The sequence below is a fragment of the Hydra vulgaris genome, chromosome 05, assembly GCF_038396675.1.
Source record: "Hydra vulgaris chromosome 05, alternate assembly HydraT2T_AEP".
Taxonomy (NCBI): domain Eukaryota; kingdom Metazoa; phylum Cnidaria; class Hydrozoa; order Anthoathecata; family Hydridae; genus Hydra; species Hydra vulgaris.
In genome coordinates, this window is record NC_088924.1 from 1,211,453 (window position 1) to 1,228,744 (window position 17,292).

Here is a 17,292-nt window from a genome sequence, read left to right on the forward strand (position 1 = left end):
AAGTCGAACTTGACTCGCCTCGTGCATTCCACCCTATATGCGTATCAAAGAAAAGGGAGAAAGTAACCATGAGCGAGACTAGGTTTTTTCAAACCGAGACGAGACCGAGACAAGAAGTTAGTACTTCTCGTGAGACCGAGAACGAGACAAGAAATTTAACAATTTTTGAAAACAAATTTATTATAATCCAAGTGACAAAAAAAAAAATGTAAACATGGTTTTGACAAATAGACACAAATGACATTTGTCAAATGTAAACAACTTTTTCAAATATTAATTCAGAATCTTTTTGCCAAACTTTTCCAACAAGATAATTTTTTCTCTGATTAAGATGATTTGTTCTACTTTTTCTGGGTGTAAGTTGTGTCTGGATGATCGGACCACATTTCTACCTGAGCTAAAAACTCTCTCTAATTTAGTTGAACTTGGTGGAATAGCTAAAATTTGTCTAGCTAATGAAGAGAGTTCTAACAATGTATTTGAATGCAATTTCCACCAATCAAGAATCGGAAAGTCTTTTTTGGCATCAGGGAGATATTCATACTGGCACATTTCGCCCAAAATAGGATTCAGTTCAAATGTTGGCTCTTGTGTTTCAAGACTGACGTTTAACTTGCGCTTCAGTTTTGAATTAGGGGACAAATCTGCTGAAAAGACTCTGGCAACAGGTTGAGACTCAACATTATCTCTAACCTGTGAGGCTAACCATTCTTTCGTTGTTTGAAATTTTTTGGAGAGCTTCAAGTGAAGTCCCTTTAAAGCAGGATTTAAGTAGTTTGCTGCAGCACTCAATAAGTTTCCAGTGTGACAAAGAGGAAATCTTTTCTCAATACAGCTTTTCAAGTTTTTTGCATACAAGAAACCGTAGCCATTTTATCCATCCGTCTCAATAAATTGATCAATTTTGTCATGGATTAAAAAAAGAGAACTGGCGACAGTGTTAATTGTTAGAATAGACTCAGCCGACCACGTTTCTGTAGCTTCTTTAAGTGGTGCAAAATTTCTACTGCCTCCTCGATTGATTTCCACTGTGATGCACTGATGGTCTTTGAAGAAAAAATATCTTCATTTGCACATAAGCTGATAATTGCACTCTTTCGATTTAGGACAAAAGCCATGCAATCCAGTTCACTATTCCATCTTGTGTCAACAGATTGGCGTTTCTGTCTAAAATTGATTCCTTGAGCGTCTGATTCTGATTCAAGCAACTCAGCTGCAACTGTTGACTGGTGAGTTAAAGAAGCCAAATCTTTGCATGTTTGCAACGCATCATCCACTCCAGCAGTCATTCCAAATGAGTCTCGAACTGCGCATTGCAAAATATGATTGTTGCACAAGTATTGGTCAAGGCGCTTTTGACTGCAAAATTTGACTGCAAGTTTCATGTTTCTTGCCTGGTCGTTCACGCAGTACATTGGCAAATCAGCAGGCAAATATAGTTCCTCTAAGAAAGAATCCAGCTTTCCTTTAATTAAGATACCTGCCTGGGAACTGTTCAGCATGGGGTGTCCAGTAATGTAGTCTCCAATTTTCGTCAATAGCATGAAAAGTCCAAGAGATGTAGCTGTCCTGAGCTCTAGAAGTCCAAAGATCAGAAGTAAATGCAGCACTTTTTAGATTTGGCGTAATCTCCATTAATATGCTCTTCATTCCAGCTTGAACTTCTCTTGACCGAATTGAAAGCTTTCTTGAATATGTTGTTCTTTGATGAAGACTCAGTTTAGGGTTTGCAATGTCAAACAATTTCTTGAAACCTCTTCCTTCGACTGCTGAAAAAGATGCCAGATCAGTGCAAAAGTAATCCAGCATTGCAGATTCAAACTGTTTTTGAATGGAATTGTCTTTGTCATATTTGGACTTTGTTTCAAGCATTTCGACCATGGTTCGTTGTTTCTTCTTAAGAGGTTACATTCAGTATTCTTTTCAGAATACTGAACGTAATCTTGGCTGCGTTTTTTTTCGAGGTGACGATGAAGTCCGCTTGTGTTTCCATCTTTTGTTTGCAAAGACATTTTTGATCTTTGAAATGATGCAAGAGTATTTCTTTTCAATATGAATTGTCAAGTTGGATTACTAATGAAATTAAGTCGAAAGTGCACCATTTTACACAAAAAGTTTTTGTATTGAAAATCTAATTAAAAATATTTAAAACTTAATTAAAATTTTTAAATTAGATTTTTTAAATAAATCTAATTAAAAAATCTAATTAAAAATTTAATTTGTTTTTGTCAAAAACAACTTAAATTTTTAATTAGATTTATTAAAATCACGGAGTCAAAATATTAATTAATTAAAAAAACAAATTATTAAGCATTTTGTAAATTATAATAATTTTAATTTGGAAAATAATATAATATTTAAGTCTCGTTCTACTTCTCGTGAGAATTTTCTATTTCTCGTTTCTCACGAGAAGTCCCATTTCTCACGAGAAACGAGAACAAGACGAGATCTCGCTCATGGTTAGGAGAAAGATTTAAATCAAATAATTTTTTGTATTAAATATTAATGTAATGTTCAGAAAAATACTAATTTTTGTAAATCAAAGGCGTGCTCTAGTTTTGCGTACACAAAAGCTTTAGGACATTTACTCTGTAATCTTTTTCATAATAATTGTTATCGTTTTGTTTGATTCAAATTTACCTGTTTTATCAGAACGTTTCATTATAACTCCTTTAATATAAAGATAGGATTCAGACATTTTTTTACAATTTTTTTCTGCGTTTCTTACCAACTTTCTGTATATATATATATATTTTAATGGTACAACTTTTAACGACAACTTTTAACGACAACTTCGGTGTCGGCGAGAAAAAATGTTAACTACAGTAACAAAATTATTACAGTTATATAAAAAAGTTTTCGTTTACCTCATTTAAACTCTAAATTTAAACTCATTTCAATATTTAAAATGCTAAAACTTAACGCTTTTAAGGATTCAAACTTCGGGAAGTATTGTTTCACTTCCAACCATAGATCGCCGTGACTTTCTTAGTTAACTTTAGACTCTCTTCAATGTCTCTATGAACACTTTCATATGATTATATGTTCATATTTCTAATTTTAATGATAAATATGTAAAAAAATAAATATATACATTCCAAAATTAATTTTGATGTTAAAAGAGTTGCATGTTTGTCATTTAATTAGTAAAATAATTTGTTCATCAAATCCTTTTATATTATTAAATATTATGGAAAAAGTTGGTTGTAAAACGGGTAACATTGTTAGAGTAAGTTGCTTTTTCGCATGAGATAAAAATAAATTGTTTTAATCTATTTTAATGTAATTTAAACTTATAAAGAAAAGTTTTTTATAAGCCTGCAAAATTTTATTGGTAGATTTAATTACCTATACTTAATTAATTTAGCTATACACAATTAGTTTAGCTATATTTGATTAATTTAGCCTCATTTATTAAAAACTCACTAATACACATGATACATATATGATTTTCGGAGAGTGATCACTCAGGTTTGTATAAAACTAGATTCTGTTTATTAGAAACAAAAAAAGGTTTTACTAAAAATAGTTCAACTCCATGACGAATTTGTTATAAGTAAATTAATTAATCACTACAACAACAACATAAACAACAGCTGTTGTTAATGTTTTCTAGTGTTACAATTGTTGTTTTATGTTGTTGTACTGTTTTTTTTTTTTAGCTGTAAACAGTTTTTAATATCTCGAGAACAGAGTTAACTCTGTTCTCGAGATTCTAAAAAATGTTTACAGTTAAAAAACAGTTAACAAAAAAAATGTGACGGCAGTAACTGGAACACTCCATTTCAAGAACTTTTTTTTTTAAATATAAAAGCTATAATTGTGTTCTATAGCCTACCAGGTACCGTGCCCATTGGGATTCCGAGTTTATTATGAGTAAAACAATCAAACACTTTAACAACATAACAATAAAAAATTGTACTACACATGTGTTGTAAAGTCCGTTTGATCTTTTCGAGGGACCTAAACTACCAAAAAAACAACAACAAAAAATGACAAATACTCAGAATATCACGTAAAAATTCCACCACCAATTTCACTTCAGCGATTAAGGGGGTAAAGAAAAAGTATCCCATTTAAGTAATTCATTTATACATCATCTTAGATATTCCAATTCATTTGTCTTTATTTATTATAAAAGATTCTTTTTTATGTATACCGCTATTTTAAAATAGCATTTTTATTTCATTTTTAAAATTTAAACTCGCTTCCGAAACTTTAACTAATATTTCCACTTTTTTTTACTTGAATGTTTAAGTTTAAATTAAATAAAGTGACCGGTGCTTGGGCATCACCACTAAGTTTTGCCGTTATAAAATAAAAATACATAGATTTAAATTTTAAGAATAATTATTTTTTTTGGCTTATCTTCGGAAAATTGTTTTTATCACGTGACTAATGGAATCTCGCCCAGCCACCATTTTGTAAATATTAAAATGTCTCAACTGTCTGTACTCTAATAAAAAAAAAAAAAAAAAAAAAATTAAAATATGGCGAAATGATACCAGTAAGCTTACTAAAAATGTTATCTATTCGATATTTGTATTTTTATAAAACACATTTTGTATGACAATTTTAAGATAGATTCAAGTGTAAAAAAAGCTTTTAGTTATCAGTTTGTTGTTCAAGTGGGCTTATTGTTTAAGATATTTTAACGGATTTATTATAATCATATTAAATATCTTTGTCTGGACTTTAAATACCTCTACCTTTATAGTAACTTTGACTATGTTATTGTTTTCATATATGACTTTATTTTCCTATTAATTTGATTAGGTAAAAATTATTTATAGTTACACTTCTCTTAACTACACACTAGAGTATTACAATAATTTGTTATCAAAGAATAAGTACTTGAAGAAAATTATAACACAAAGAAATGTTTTTTTTATGTAGAAAGAATTCTTTGATTCCAAGTAAGTATTGCCAATATGAAATGAAATAATTTTTTAACAAAATTATTGTCTTATTTGATTATCCATTAGATACAAGTGTGTTTATTAATATTTTAGTTATATTAAATACATCAAAAATACAGTTTTTACTTAATGATTGCTAATGTATATTTTAGCTTTTGAAGTTTTTACATGGTTTGTTTTAATATAAAACGAAATATAAAAAAGAGTCATGTCAAGCAAAAAGTTGGAAAAAGGAAAAACGTATATGAATGTTTGTGTTGTTGGTTTATCTGGATATGATACACCAACCAATTGTTTATATGGTGTTGGGAAATCATGTTTTTGCAATCGTTTTATTAAGTCAAATGAAGATGAATACTATAAAGACCATTTTTCTATATTTAGTACCTCCGATTTTGTTGGATCTGTATTAAATAATGACCACTTTTTATATTGGGGTACTGTCGATAAAAAATTTGATGATAATATAATTTCTTTTCGTTTAATTGAGCAGACTGAATTTATAGATGATGCAAGTTATTTGCCCTTATCAAAAAATGGTCAAATATTTCCTTACGTGAAGCGTGCTACAGTCACTAAACTTCAATCACCAGGAAAAATAATGTACATTAACAGAGATCAAGTTGCATTACAATCTGAATTTCCTGAAATACAAATGGACCCTCTAACTAATGGTAAAATACAGGTTGATGGTTTCATTTGTATATATGATGTAAGTAGAAATCTTGCTAAAAAACCAAATCATTCAGAAATTCAAGAAGATGTTTTGTCATCACTTCTAATAAATATTTCAAAAGCAAAACGACCTGTTGTTGTTGTGGCTACAAAATGTGACGATACTACAGAACAACTATTATATAGGGCACATCAGTTTGTTCACTCAAAAAAAGTTGTTACCCCTTTGGTTGAAAGTTCTGCAGATAATTTTGTAAATATAGATCTTGGACTACATATATTATATCAACTTGCTGATACAAAAATTCGTGGCTATAGAACTAAGCTAATATCTTATCAAGATGGTCTTAATCAGAGGAATGAACTAATTAGTAAGTTAAAAGAAGAGTATTTAGGGTTAATTAAATTTTCTTCATCAACTTCTAGACTTTTAATGAGCTGGAAAGAGTTTGAAAAATTAAACAAAGAAAATCAAGTTTTTAAAAATTTTGTGAATTTATGTGGAACTCAAAGTGCTTCTAAAATATTCGTTGAGCAAGCTAAAAGAGTAAAGCAGCATTATGAAGATAAAAAGTTGAATGAATATCTTATCAAGCTTCCTGAAGCACTCGATGAGCTTCTTCCAACTATTCAGTCAATTGAAGCTAATGAATGGAAATGGGAAATTTGTCAGCAGGCTATAAAAAATCATATATTTTTTGATAAGTGGTTTTTAGTTCTTCCTGATAAAGAAGTTTGGAATTCTTCTGAACGCCTTTTTTCAACAGGTGATAGTCGTATTCCATTTGATGTTTTACAATCAGAAAGATCAAGAGCATGTTTTGATAGACATATTAAAAAATTAAGGGAGTCTGCTCATAAAATGCTTTTAAAAAACAAATTTAGAAAGTTATTAGAATCAAATGAAAGCATCCGACCTGGTACAAGTTGGGCTGATGCATCATTGTTAATTGATAATGAAGATAGTTACAAGTCTTTAGATGAAACTGAGCGTAAAATTTTGTTTGAAACCTACCTACGCGACATTACCTTAGCTGCAAAACTTGATTTTCAAGAGCTGTTATTTGAATCAGCAACTAAGTTTGTAAAATTAAGTAAAGACTTGCGTCCCTCTGAAGTTGAAATGCAAAATCTTTATAGCTATTTGAAAGATGATTATAGGTACAAGAACTTGGAAAATTTAGGTAATGGAAGGGATATACTTTTGTTTAATCACATTGCATTAATGCAAAGTCCAAATCGATGCTTAAGTGGTCCAGAAAAGTGTATGGATCGGCTAATGCAGCAAGTTGTAGAGATGACAACCCGAAGGTAAGTCATCATCAGATTTTTTAAAATAAAACTATTTATTAACCAAGTACAGTAATAGGTATTATTGTCTGTTCCTATGAATAGTAGTGTTGTTGTCAACTTTGACCAAATCGACTAAAAGTTAACTAGCCGAAAGTCAAAGTCAGTCAACTTAAAAAAATAAAACAGTTGATTTAATGGACTATGGATTTCCTACTAATCGACTAAAAGTCGGTTTAGTTGAGTATTAATCTTAAGATCCGTATGACTTTTTATTCGATTTTATTTTTTGAATTTTGAATTTTTACTTGTTCATTTAATAACAATGTCATGTACTATTGTAAGTATTACATACTACTTTTTGTTTACTCTCTTAAAGTTTTATCTAATAAGCATTTATACCTTATTAAAATTTTGCTTATATATTTCATTAAATTTTTTTTGTTGTCCTTATGTTTATAATTTTCATAAATACTTAAATACAGGGCTGTTCCAAGCTAGCCCGGGGCCCTGGGGCAAAATTAAATCACAAAGCTCCAAAATCTAAATGTGATTTATACAATAACTGTAAATATGATTGTATAGATATTTTGATATTTAAAAAGTATTTAAGATGGTTTCTAAATCATTTGGGGTCTGCTCTTATTTTGTTTTGCTCCATTATTTAAAAGAATGACATTAAAAAATAGAAAGTGAATATAAATTACTATAATTAATAATTATAATATAATAATTATTTTTATTACAATTTATTTAAAAAAAAAATTTGATCCGATATTTTGACTAAATCAACTTTTAGTTGACTAAAAATATATTAGTCGATTTAGTCAACAGTCAATTTATTTTAAATTAGTGAATAGACAAAGTACATATTCTATGTCAAAGACTAAGTATTCTATGAGTTCTATTGTAATTTTATCTTATTTCTCTTTTATTTTATTTGTTTTTCTATTTATAGAGTGGGTCATATTTTTTAATATTTAGATTTAAGAGAGTGTGTAATATTTTTTCAAGTATTAGAGTATTAGAAGAAATGTAAATAGTTTTTTTTCTCCTAAAAAGTTTAGCTTGTAAAGGCATTTAAAAATGTTAATTGTATTTAAAACTCATCAAGTTTGCACTTTTTGGTCATTTTTTTTATCATATGGGTATTTATTTAACAAAATATGTCTAGACATAATAAAATAAAAAATAAAACATAATTTTTACAGTGTGAATCTCTCTCACTTACAAAAGACAGAATATTACCTGCCTGATTACTTAGTATTAACCAGGCAGATACTATTTAGCAATAACCAGTTATTTAAATCATTAATCAATTGAAGTTTTAAATCTATGCGTTTTAATTACATTTATTAAAGTTAAATAGATATTTATATGCGGTATGTGGTGTAGTGGTAGTGCGCTCGGTTCATAAGGGAGAGGTTCCGAGTTCGATCCCCACCACGTCCCTGGTAGTACCGCGCTCAACTTGTTTCTTCGCGCAGCGGCCTTGTTCGTCAAGGTTCGTGTTTCGGAGTTATAGAGTTGAGAGAGGGTTATAACCACAATTAAGTAGCCTCCTCATCTGTAGTGGCCTTCTGGGCCTTGGGGAGGTGAAATAACAAAAAAAAAAAAAAAAAAAAAAATTTAGTAAAATAATTTTTTACAGAAAGAGTTTTGTATTTAAAATGTTGCGTACGGAAGACAAGTATACTTATTGAATGAAACTCTCCTTTTGTATGGATGACAAGTATACTTGCTTGAGTTTAAATCTAATAATTTTTTATTCTGAAGGTTTTATTTTCTAAAATTTCTTTTAAATCTTAAATTAAACATCCATCAGTTAAGTTTTTACAAAAGAACATATATTTGTGAATGTTTCACTTTATCTTTGATTTCAAATAAAAAGGGCCAGCCCGGTTTGAAACCATTGATGCTTTATATATTTCTCCTGTTTTGGTGATACAATCTAAAACAAATATCATTACAAAGAGCTGGTCAACGCAGTATCTGAAAGCAAATGATTCACTCTTTACTTGATTTTTTATACACTTCTTACATTTCTTTGTAGGTTTTTTTTTTTTTTTTCATGCTGTGGAGTTGTCAATGGGTAATGGAAACTTGCCAATGGGTAATGGAAACTTGGTCTTCCTGTAGATAGTTTTGCTTTTTGTTCTCCAATTAAACTTTTTATAATATTCTCTCAAAACTCAACAAGACGGCAAAATTCTTTATTATTTAAAAATTTAGTGGAAAGGTAGAAAGAATTACTTAACATCATTTCCAGGATATAGACTCCTGCTTTTTTGTACTACTTGAAGTTTTTTAGAGACTGAAGTGGTAGGATAACATCTGGTCACTTCAATCAATGCCAGACATTGAGTTATTGTAGTCTCGGACAGTATTTGGTTTGTATTTTTGTTTGAGTAGATGAGAATTCTGTCATTTACTTATTCTATCACTCTCAAATTTTTCATTAAAGTTAAAAAAAATATAGTATTGGTTTAAAATACTCTCGTTCTCTGGTTAACAGATAGAAGAAATGTTTGTTTACTCCAATACTTATTGTAAGATAGTAGACAAGTTAAACCCATACTAAAAAGGATTCCAATAAATTTTTTTATCTTATCAAGAATGACATCTTTCCAATGGTTTCATAACATCTATGTTGTCAGGGTTTTAGCCAGGATTACAATTTTTACAGCGTTTTTGCAATATTAGGAATATTTATTCTTATTGTTCTACAAAATATTGGGAATTTTTATTGATATAAGCTCATTGAAATTTGGGAATTCCACGTTATATGCAGTGCCATTAGGCTGGGTTATACCGTGGTTGTAATGGTCTAACTGTATTAATTACTCTGTCAGCATATTCATTTGTTTTCTGTAACAAAGTATTCAGTAAATCATCTCTCAGTAACAAATTAAAAAAAACATTTGTAGTGCATTCTCAGGAACATCCAGATTCAATCCAGGTGTTTTGTAGAAAATACAACTTTTGATATTTGGTGGATCTTCTTCCAATCATTACTTTTGTGATCCTCACTTATTGTGAGGATCACAAAAGATGATATTCAAGCACATCCTTGTAATTGAGAATCAAGATTAGGAACAGCAGCTACAGAAATAGTCTTTCCACAATAATCCTGATCTCGATCTGAGTCTAATTTAGAACAAGATGATGTCATATCATTACTAGAACAGGCCTTGTTTTGAAGCATTAAGCCGGCAAATTATGTACACGTAAAGCTATTTTACATATGCCTAAAGCGATTCCATTAAGTAACTCTTTATTGTTTTTTAACTTTTAATTATTCTATAAGCGGTGAGATAAAAGAAGTAATTAATTTTATGTAAAAAAGTTTGTTCCAAAAGTTTGAATGACAATTATGTTAGATAATAAGCGCTAATTACTAATGAAAAAAGTTCAGATCAAATAAAAAACTACCAAAACTAAATCTCTATTAAGCTATTTTTTTTATGAAATATATATATATATATATATATATATATATATATATATATATTATATATATATATATATATATATATATATATATATATATATATATATATATATATATATATATATATATATATATATACACACACATATAATAACAAAAAGCAAAAAACTGCCTAAAGTTGATGACGGTTTTTTTCTTATACCAAGTTATTAAACGAAATGTAAAAAAAAAACATATAAGAAATATATATAGAGTAAAGACTTTTATTTATCAACTTGCAAGCACAAAAATATTTATACAGCTTTTGATTGCAATAAAAAAAAATATATTTAATTTCTATTTAATAATAATGAATAAATTAATACTGATAATAAAAAAAAAGTAATATTGTCTTTAATTTATATAACATTTTAATTTTGCTTTTATTTTATTGTAATGATTTATTTTTTCGTTAGAAAAAAGCTAAAACATTGAGCTTGAAGCTCAATGTTTTAGCTTTTTTCTAACGAAAAAATAAATCATAATATAATTTCATAATTTCACGAAAAAATAGATCATAATATAATTTAGTTCTGGTAAAAAAAATGATTGATGTAATTCAAAACTAATTGAATAAAAATATGTAATTTTAAAATGATAAAAATATAAATAATTTAATTTTGATTTAAGAAGTGTATAATTTAATTCTGTTTAAAAAAGTATATTTTATGTTTGATAAAATTAAAGTTAATAAAATTTAATATTACTAAATATTGTTCAATATTTAAATTTTATTTATTCTTAGACAAAAATTAGCTTATTTTTATTGCAGTTGTTTTTTTGGTTTTCCTTCCTAAACATTTTTTTTTAATTTTAACTAAAAGTTTTAATTTTTACTTTCTTGTAAACACGTTCTGAGGCTCCATGAAATATTTGAACAAGATGTAAGTTTAACATTTTTTTATAGCACAACTTAGAGCGCAGGTATTATTTTATGTTAAATGATATATACAAGAATATAATTTTAAGAAATGATGTTTGGAAAAATAGTCTTTGCTTGCGATACAAAATTGCTGATAAAATGATAAACTTTTAATAAATAAAGTAAATAAATTAACCTAATTATTTTATTTGTTACATGGCGGGGTTTTTTTTAAATAGAAAATCATTTTTAGTTGCAAAGCTACAATTAGAAATTTTAGAAATAATAACTTAAAAAAGTTTAAATTATTTTAATTTATTTATACAAATGTCGAGAAAAGAAATTTGTTTATATCAAATATTTTTAGAAATGTAATATGAAATTTAATTGCTTAAAAAAAACAAATTTAAAAAGAAAATAAGCATTTCATAATAGTATTTCTACATTTATTTAACGTTTATTTAACTCATTATGCGATCATTAATATTGTTGTTTTAAAAATAGTATTTTAAAAAACTTAGTTTAAAACTAGTATTTTAAGGTTTAAAATTAATATTTAAAAAAAGTTAATGTCTTTAGAAAATAAAAAAATGAAGAGAATTTTATGACGTCAAATTCGCATTAAGCTAATGCAATAACATTTTTAATTTAAAACAAGGCCTGCTAAAATCATCATTATCAGAAGAATCACATGGTTCCATCTTTTCTAATTCATTATCAGTTTAAGGGTCTCTTTGGTGGTATATCTACAAACTATTATATATACAAAAATTAAAAAATTACTAAATTAAGCCGTTAAAGTTTTAAATAAAACAATTATGTAAAAACTAAAAAGAGTAAGATAAATAAAAGAATTTAAAAAAAATTCAAAAAGCATCAAAGGACTACACCAAGCTGTCAAGCCCAAGTGAAATAAGGAAAAAATACACTAGAGTAAATGTGTAGTAAAAAATTATAATGATAATTTAGACAGCGCGCATGTAATAGAAATGTAATAAAAACAAAGCAGGGCACAATAGAAATGTAATAAAAACAAAACAGGACACATAGGTAACCATAAATCTACAGTAAATACAAATGTTTAACATACTTAAGACAAATATACATATGTATAGAAATATCAATATTTAAAATGAATAAATATAAAACAATAGGACGTATAAGGTAAGGAAAAAATATTATTGCTTTTGTTAAAACATAATTTATGTAGTGGTGGTAATAAACTTCTCCTAAGAATCATGTTTATTATTAAGCGTTTTGAAGAGGCTCAGCACCAATACCTAGTTTATCTTGTCAGATAAACATCTTTGCCGTTTATGCTTTACCCCGCGATTTACGCCTATACTGGCTTCATAGTGCAGTAAAAAAGGACTTAACTACAAACAGCCAAAACCCTAACTTCACCCATATTTGTCAAGCACTAATATTTTTGAAGAAATAATATTAATAAATAAAATATAATAGTGAAAGATGTGAATTTAATACCAAATAATATAACAAATTTAAAAAATAACAAAATAAAAATACATGTGTATAAAAAAAGATAAATTTATAAAATAAAAAATTAAATTTTTTTTTTAACAAAAATGACAAAAAATAATAGACTAAAAAAGTAAATGATAATATAAAGTAATAAAAATTATTCTAATAAAAAAACCGCAAAATACTCAACTACACTACCAATGTGATAAATGCTGTTAGATAAAACTTTATTGAAAATACAACTAGTTGCTAAAATTGGTACTTATTGGATAAATGAATTTAAGTTGGTAAGATATAGAAATGTATATGAAATTATAAAAACAACAAAGCCATACAAAGCTTAACGCCGCCATTGTTACCTAGATTAAATGTTGTTAACCAATCAAAAAAACAGGTTTTAAAATTTTTTATTTTTTTTAAACATCTTCGCTACCAACAAGGCTGCATGCAACCATTAATTAGAGTTAGAAATTACTGGAAGAGAAAAGATGAAGATTTTTAGAACAAGATAACGATTGGCGGGCGACTTAAAGGATTGCAAATTATATGAATCAGGAAAGCAAGATAAAGGAAACGAATTCCAACCGATGTTCGAAGAAAAAAACTAGATGAATAAGAGTTTTTTGAGTATTTAGGAACAGTCACAGAAAAAGGATGAGACTTAATTAAATGACCAGTAACACAAGAATGAATTTTAGTAGGCGGCACAAGAATCGCTAGCTCTTTAGAGCAGTGCCCATTATAGTATATGTAGAAAAGAGAAAGAGAAGCAACATTATGACAATGTGATAATGGTTGGAGGTTGGCTGTAAGAGCAGGTCCAACTATGTTTACAATGCGTTTTTGCACCTTGTCTAAAAGAGAAAGGGCATTGTTAGAAGATCTGTCCCAGATATGGCAACAGTATTCCATACAAGGCCGGATTTGAGATTTTTATAGATAATAGAATCCGGAGTAAGAAAGTGTTGAGCTTCATAAAGAGATGTAACCTTAGCAGATGCTAATTTTGTAATGGATTTGATATATGGGTTCCAAGAAAGATCGGAAGTAAGAGTTAATCCTAGAAGATGAAGAGTGGATGACTCATTGAGTACATTACCGTTCATAAATATAGGAAGATCTAACTTATTACAATAATGATTGGTTGAAAAAAGTAGGCAATAATGATTAGCTGAAAATTTTTTTATCTGAATTGAAGTTCACCAGCCATTGTGAGCCCCATTCTGCAGCAGAAGTGAGATCCTTTTCAAGCTCAAATGCCCCCTCCGAGCAATCAGAGAGTGTTGGCTGCTTATCATGACGAGAATAAATGATAGTATCATAAGCAAACAATGCCACCTTAGATGTGAGAATATCTAGAAGATTGTTAATGTAAATTAAAGAGTATAGGGCCAAAAATTAAACCTTGAGGAACCCCTGAAGTTGCAGAATAAGAAAAAGAGTGCTGTCCATCGAGGACAACTTTTATACTACGATTGGAAAGGAAGGATTAAATAATCTTAAAGATGTTACCAGATACACCGTAAGAAGAAAGCTTATGGAGAAGACCAGCATGTCAAACTTTATCAAAAGTTTTGGAAATGTCAAGAGCGATGGCCTTTACCTCTCCACCTTTATCTAATGCACGATAAAACCTATCAGTTATTACTGTTATCAAATCAGTTGTAGAACAAGAAGATCGAAATCCATATTGATGATCAGAAAGTAAGTTATTAGATTCAAGATGAGAGATTAAGTATTGGTTAATTAAAGATTCAAAAACCTTACTTGTGATAGGAAGTAGACTAATGGGATGGTCGTTAGGTGAATCAGATCGGTCTCCAGAGTTTTTGAAAATAGGAATAACAGATGCCACTTTCCAGCAGGCTGGAAAACAAAACTTTGATAAGCACTTGTTGAATAGTTTTGAAAGTATAGATGACAGCTCCAGAGAACACTTCTGCAAGACTATAACAGGTATGTTGTCTGGACCACAAGCTGTCAAGGAATCTAAGCTTTAAATCACTGTAGATCCATAAGCTGGAATGATATGAATGTCAAGCAATTGATCAACCTGTTTGTCAACTATATCAGGTAAAACCCAACTAGTGGAATCAAAAGATAATATTGAGGAAAGTTCTTCTTCCATAGTCTTATCTTTTTTTTCAACAAAAACAATTTCACTCTTAAATTTTTATTTCATAAAAATTATTGGAAAAAATCCTTTGCATTATTTCATTTCCCAATTGTAATTCATATTTTGATGGAATATGCAATCAAATCATACAATGATTTCAGTAGGTTCATTAAATTCTTGTTTGTGTGTTCAGTGATTCTTCTTTTCAAGTTTTCATTAACATTTCACTTATTTCATAGTCAGCATTTCAAAGTTTATTTATCATAAACTGGATTATTGCATCTGCTGATAACAAGGAAGCATCTTGTCTACTAAGAGATTCTACAGCTAATTTGGTTAAATTTACTTTTGCCAGCATATCCATTTTATTTAACTCAAGAAGAGAATTAGTAATATATTCTTGAACATTTATAAAATGCTCAACCATATCGGTTAATGAGTTTCATTTAGTTTTTATGTTTAGTTGGAGCTCTAAGCAATGTCCTTTTTCTTGCCCAATTTTGATCTTTTCTTGCAAAATAAGGTTTCTAACGGTTGATTTTCTAAAAATACAAACAGTTAATGTATGTTTTTGATATTTTCTTGAATATTTCATTTATTTTCAAATTCAACTTTTGATGGACCAACATTGTTACCTTTATCTTCTCTATCACTATCAACATCATCTTTATTCAATGTAGCATTATTATTAAAATCACTATAAATCAATTTTGTATATGTTCCAATTCAAGTAGTCATTTTTTTAAATATTGTCACAAAAATTAATTTATAGTAATTGCTCCAATTAAATTTATGGTAAATTGCTTTATTGCTGGGCTCTCTCTACCATACATAATCATCATAGGAGCATCACAAGTTGGCACAACAATATCTCAACAATAAGTTGGATGAAGAAGATCAAAAAATTCTCACTAATCCAACCTTTTCTTTTCTTTCAGCATTATTTAAATTAATCATATTCATAGCATTTTATAGCGTTTCTTCTGAATACTTGTCCACTTATTTAGTGTATTACTGAATCTTCTATTACTGTTTAGCATTTCAATTGACTCATTTTGTACTTTGTTAAGCTTTTTTTTTTTTCATAACTTTTATGAATTCCCATTGTTTTGGATTCATTTTTTGGCAGATGTTTGGTACATTTGGCAACTTTGGTACAAGGTGTCATGAAATCAAATATTATTTTTTGTTTTTGGTGATGATGATGAGCCATCACTGACCCACCATTATCATCATCTTCATGGCTTGACTTACTTAGCATAATTTCATTACTTTATGTGTTTTGTTACTGCACCAAGAGAGCCGTTGCTGTTTGAAATCTTTGTTTTGCATATTATACATTCTGCGTTTCCATTAGAAATTTTTTTAAAATGTTCCCATATTTTTGATGTTTTTTTACACCACATCTAGATGGGTTAAAATAAGTGGCTTTAACTTTGGTTGGGTAAATTAAAACTAACTGAAAGAATTATTTAGCTTTATGTTTTGTTTATGCAAATGAATTTTTAGGGTTTATTTAAATAAACTATAGAATACAATTCACTTCAACAGATGATTCACTCCAAAAACCAATTGAAAAAATAAAACAAAAATCCTAAAATTTAAAATTTAAAAATTGAAAATTTAAAAAAATAAGTTCATGGATATCGAAAACATTTAGCAGATTAGAAAGCATGCGAAGAAAACCGCGGATTTTTTGATTCCATTTTTCCGTTTTAGAAACACTAGTTGCATATATAATAAAAATATCGAAATAAAATTGTATTTATTTTTGGAAATCTTTTAAATTTTGTTTATTGTTGATTTTTTCTTTTATATTAAGTAATATAGGTTTAATTAGTGTGTATGCCTTTCAATAGTTAGATCCAGGCCTCAAAGTAATTCCCATATCAATAAGCTTTTCAACTTAAATTTTGCTTCATTTAATTAACAGCTTTGAAGTCTGCTAATAAATCCTGCTCCTTAACTGTCTTCTTCTTCCTTTACTCTTAACTTAAAATGCAAAAAACGCTCAATCAAAAAAACACGACTTGATTGTTTTTATTATTTATCTTAATTAAAAAATTTGTTTCATTCTTCTAGGACTCCTTATAATCCATATGAAAATGAGAGAGACTCTGAAGATGAGCAAATTAATATCCTTATTCTTGGAAAAGACCAACTTGGAGAAGAACTGAAATGCAAAATAAAGGTGTTAAACAAACTTTTCTTTTGGTCGTTACATTTAGTACTCTAATTGTTTTGTTCAATAATTTAATGTTTTGAGAAAATTCAAAAAATATCTATCTGTATATACATATACAATTTTACTAATTTATTACTGCTCTTTTCTTCGAGAACTTTTTTTGTAGAATACACTAGAAATACTTTGTTTAACACAAACATATATACTTAAAGTTTTATTTTGTTTATTGTTTTTAATTTTATAATGATTAAACAAATTTTTATAATTAAGAAA

General features: G+C 28.2%; 2 protein-coding genes across 2 annotated transcripts in view; one reads left to right on the forward strand and one right to left on the reverse strand.

Annotated features, from left to right (window-relative positions):
• Window positions 1-273: 273 nt before the first annotated feature.
• LOC136080091 (uncharacterized) lies at window positions 274-1,385 on the reverse strand. Its single transcript, XM_065796699.1, has 2 exons — window positions 1,030-1,385; window positions 274-835 (listed from the first exon to the last, which is right to left on the reverse strand). The coding sequence occupies exons 1-2, from the start codon at window positions 1,383-1,385 to the stop codon at window positions 274-276; spliced, it is 918 nt and encodes a 305-aa protein (XP_065652771.1).
• A 3,027-nt stretch (window positions 1,386-4,412) lies between these two features.
• The window catches only part of LOC136071788 (rho GTPase-activating protein 5-like), a 73,185-nt gene continuing 60,305 nt past the window's right edge, over window positions 4,413-17,292 (forward strand). Inside the window, exons 1-3 of the mRNA XM_065797070.1 lie at window positions 4,413-4,916; window positions 5,072-6,905; window positions 16,917-17,025. Of these exons, the coding sequence (XP_065653142.1) occupies window positions 5,128-6,905; window positions 16,917-17,025 (1,887 nt within the window). The 5' untranslated portion in view covers window positions 4,413-4,916; window positions 5,072-5,127. The remainder of the gene's footprint in view (window positions 4,917-5,071; window positions 6,906-16,916; window positions 17,026-17,292) is intronic.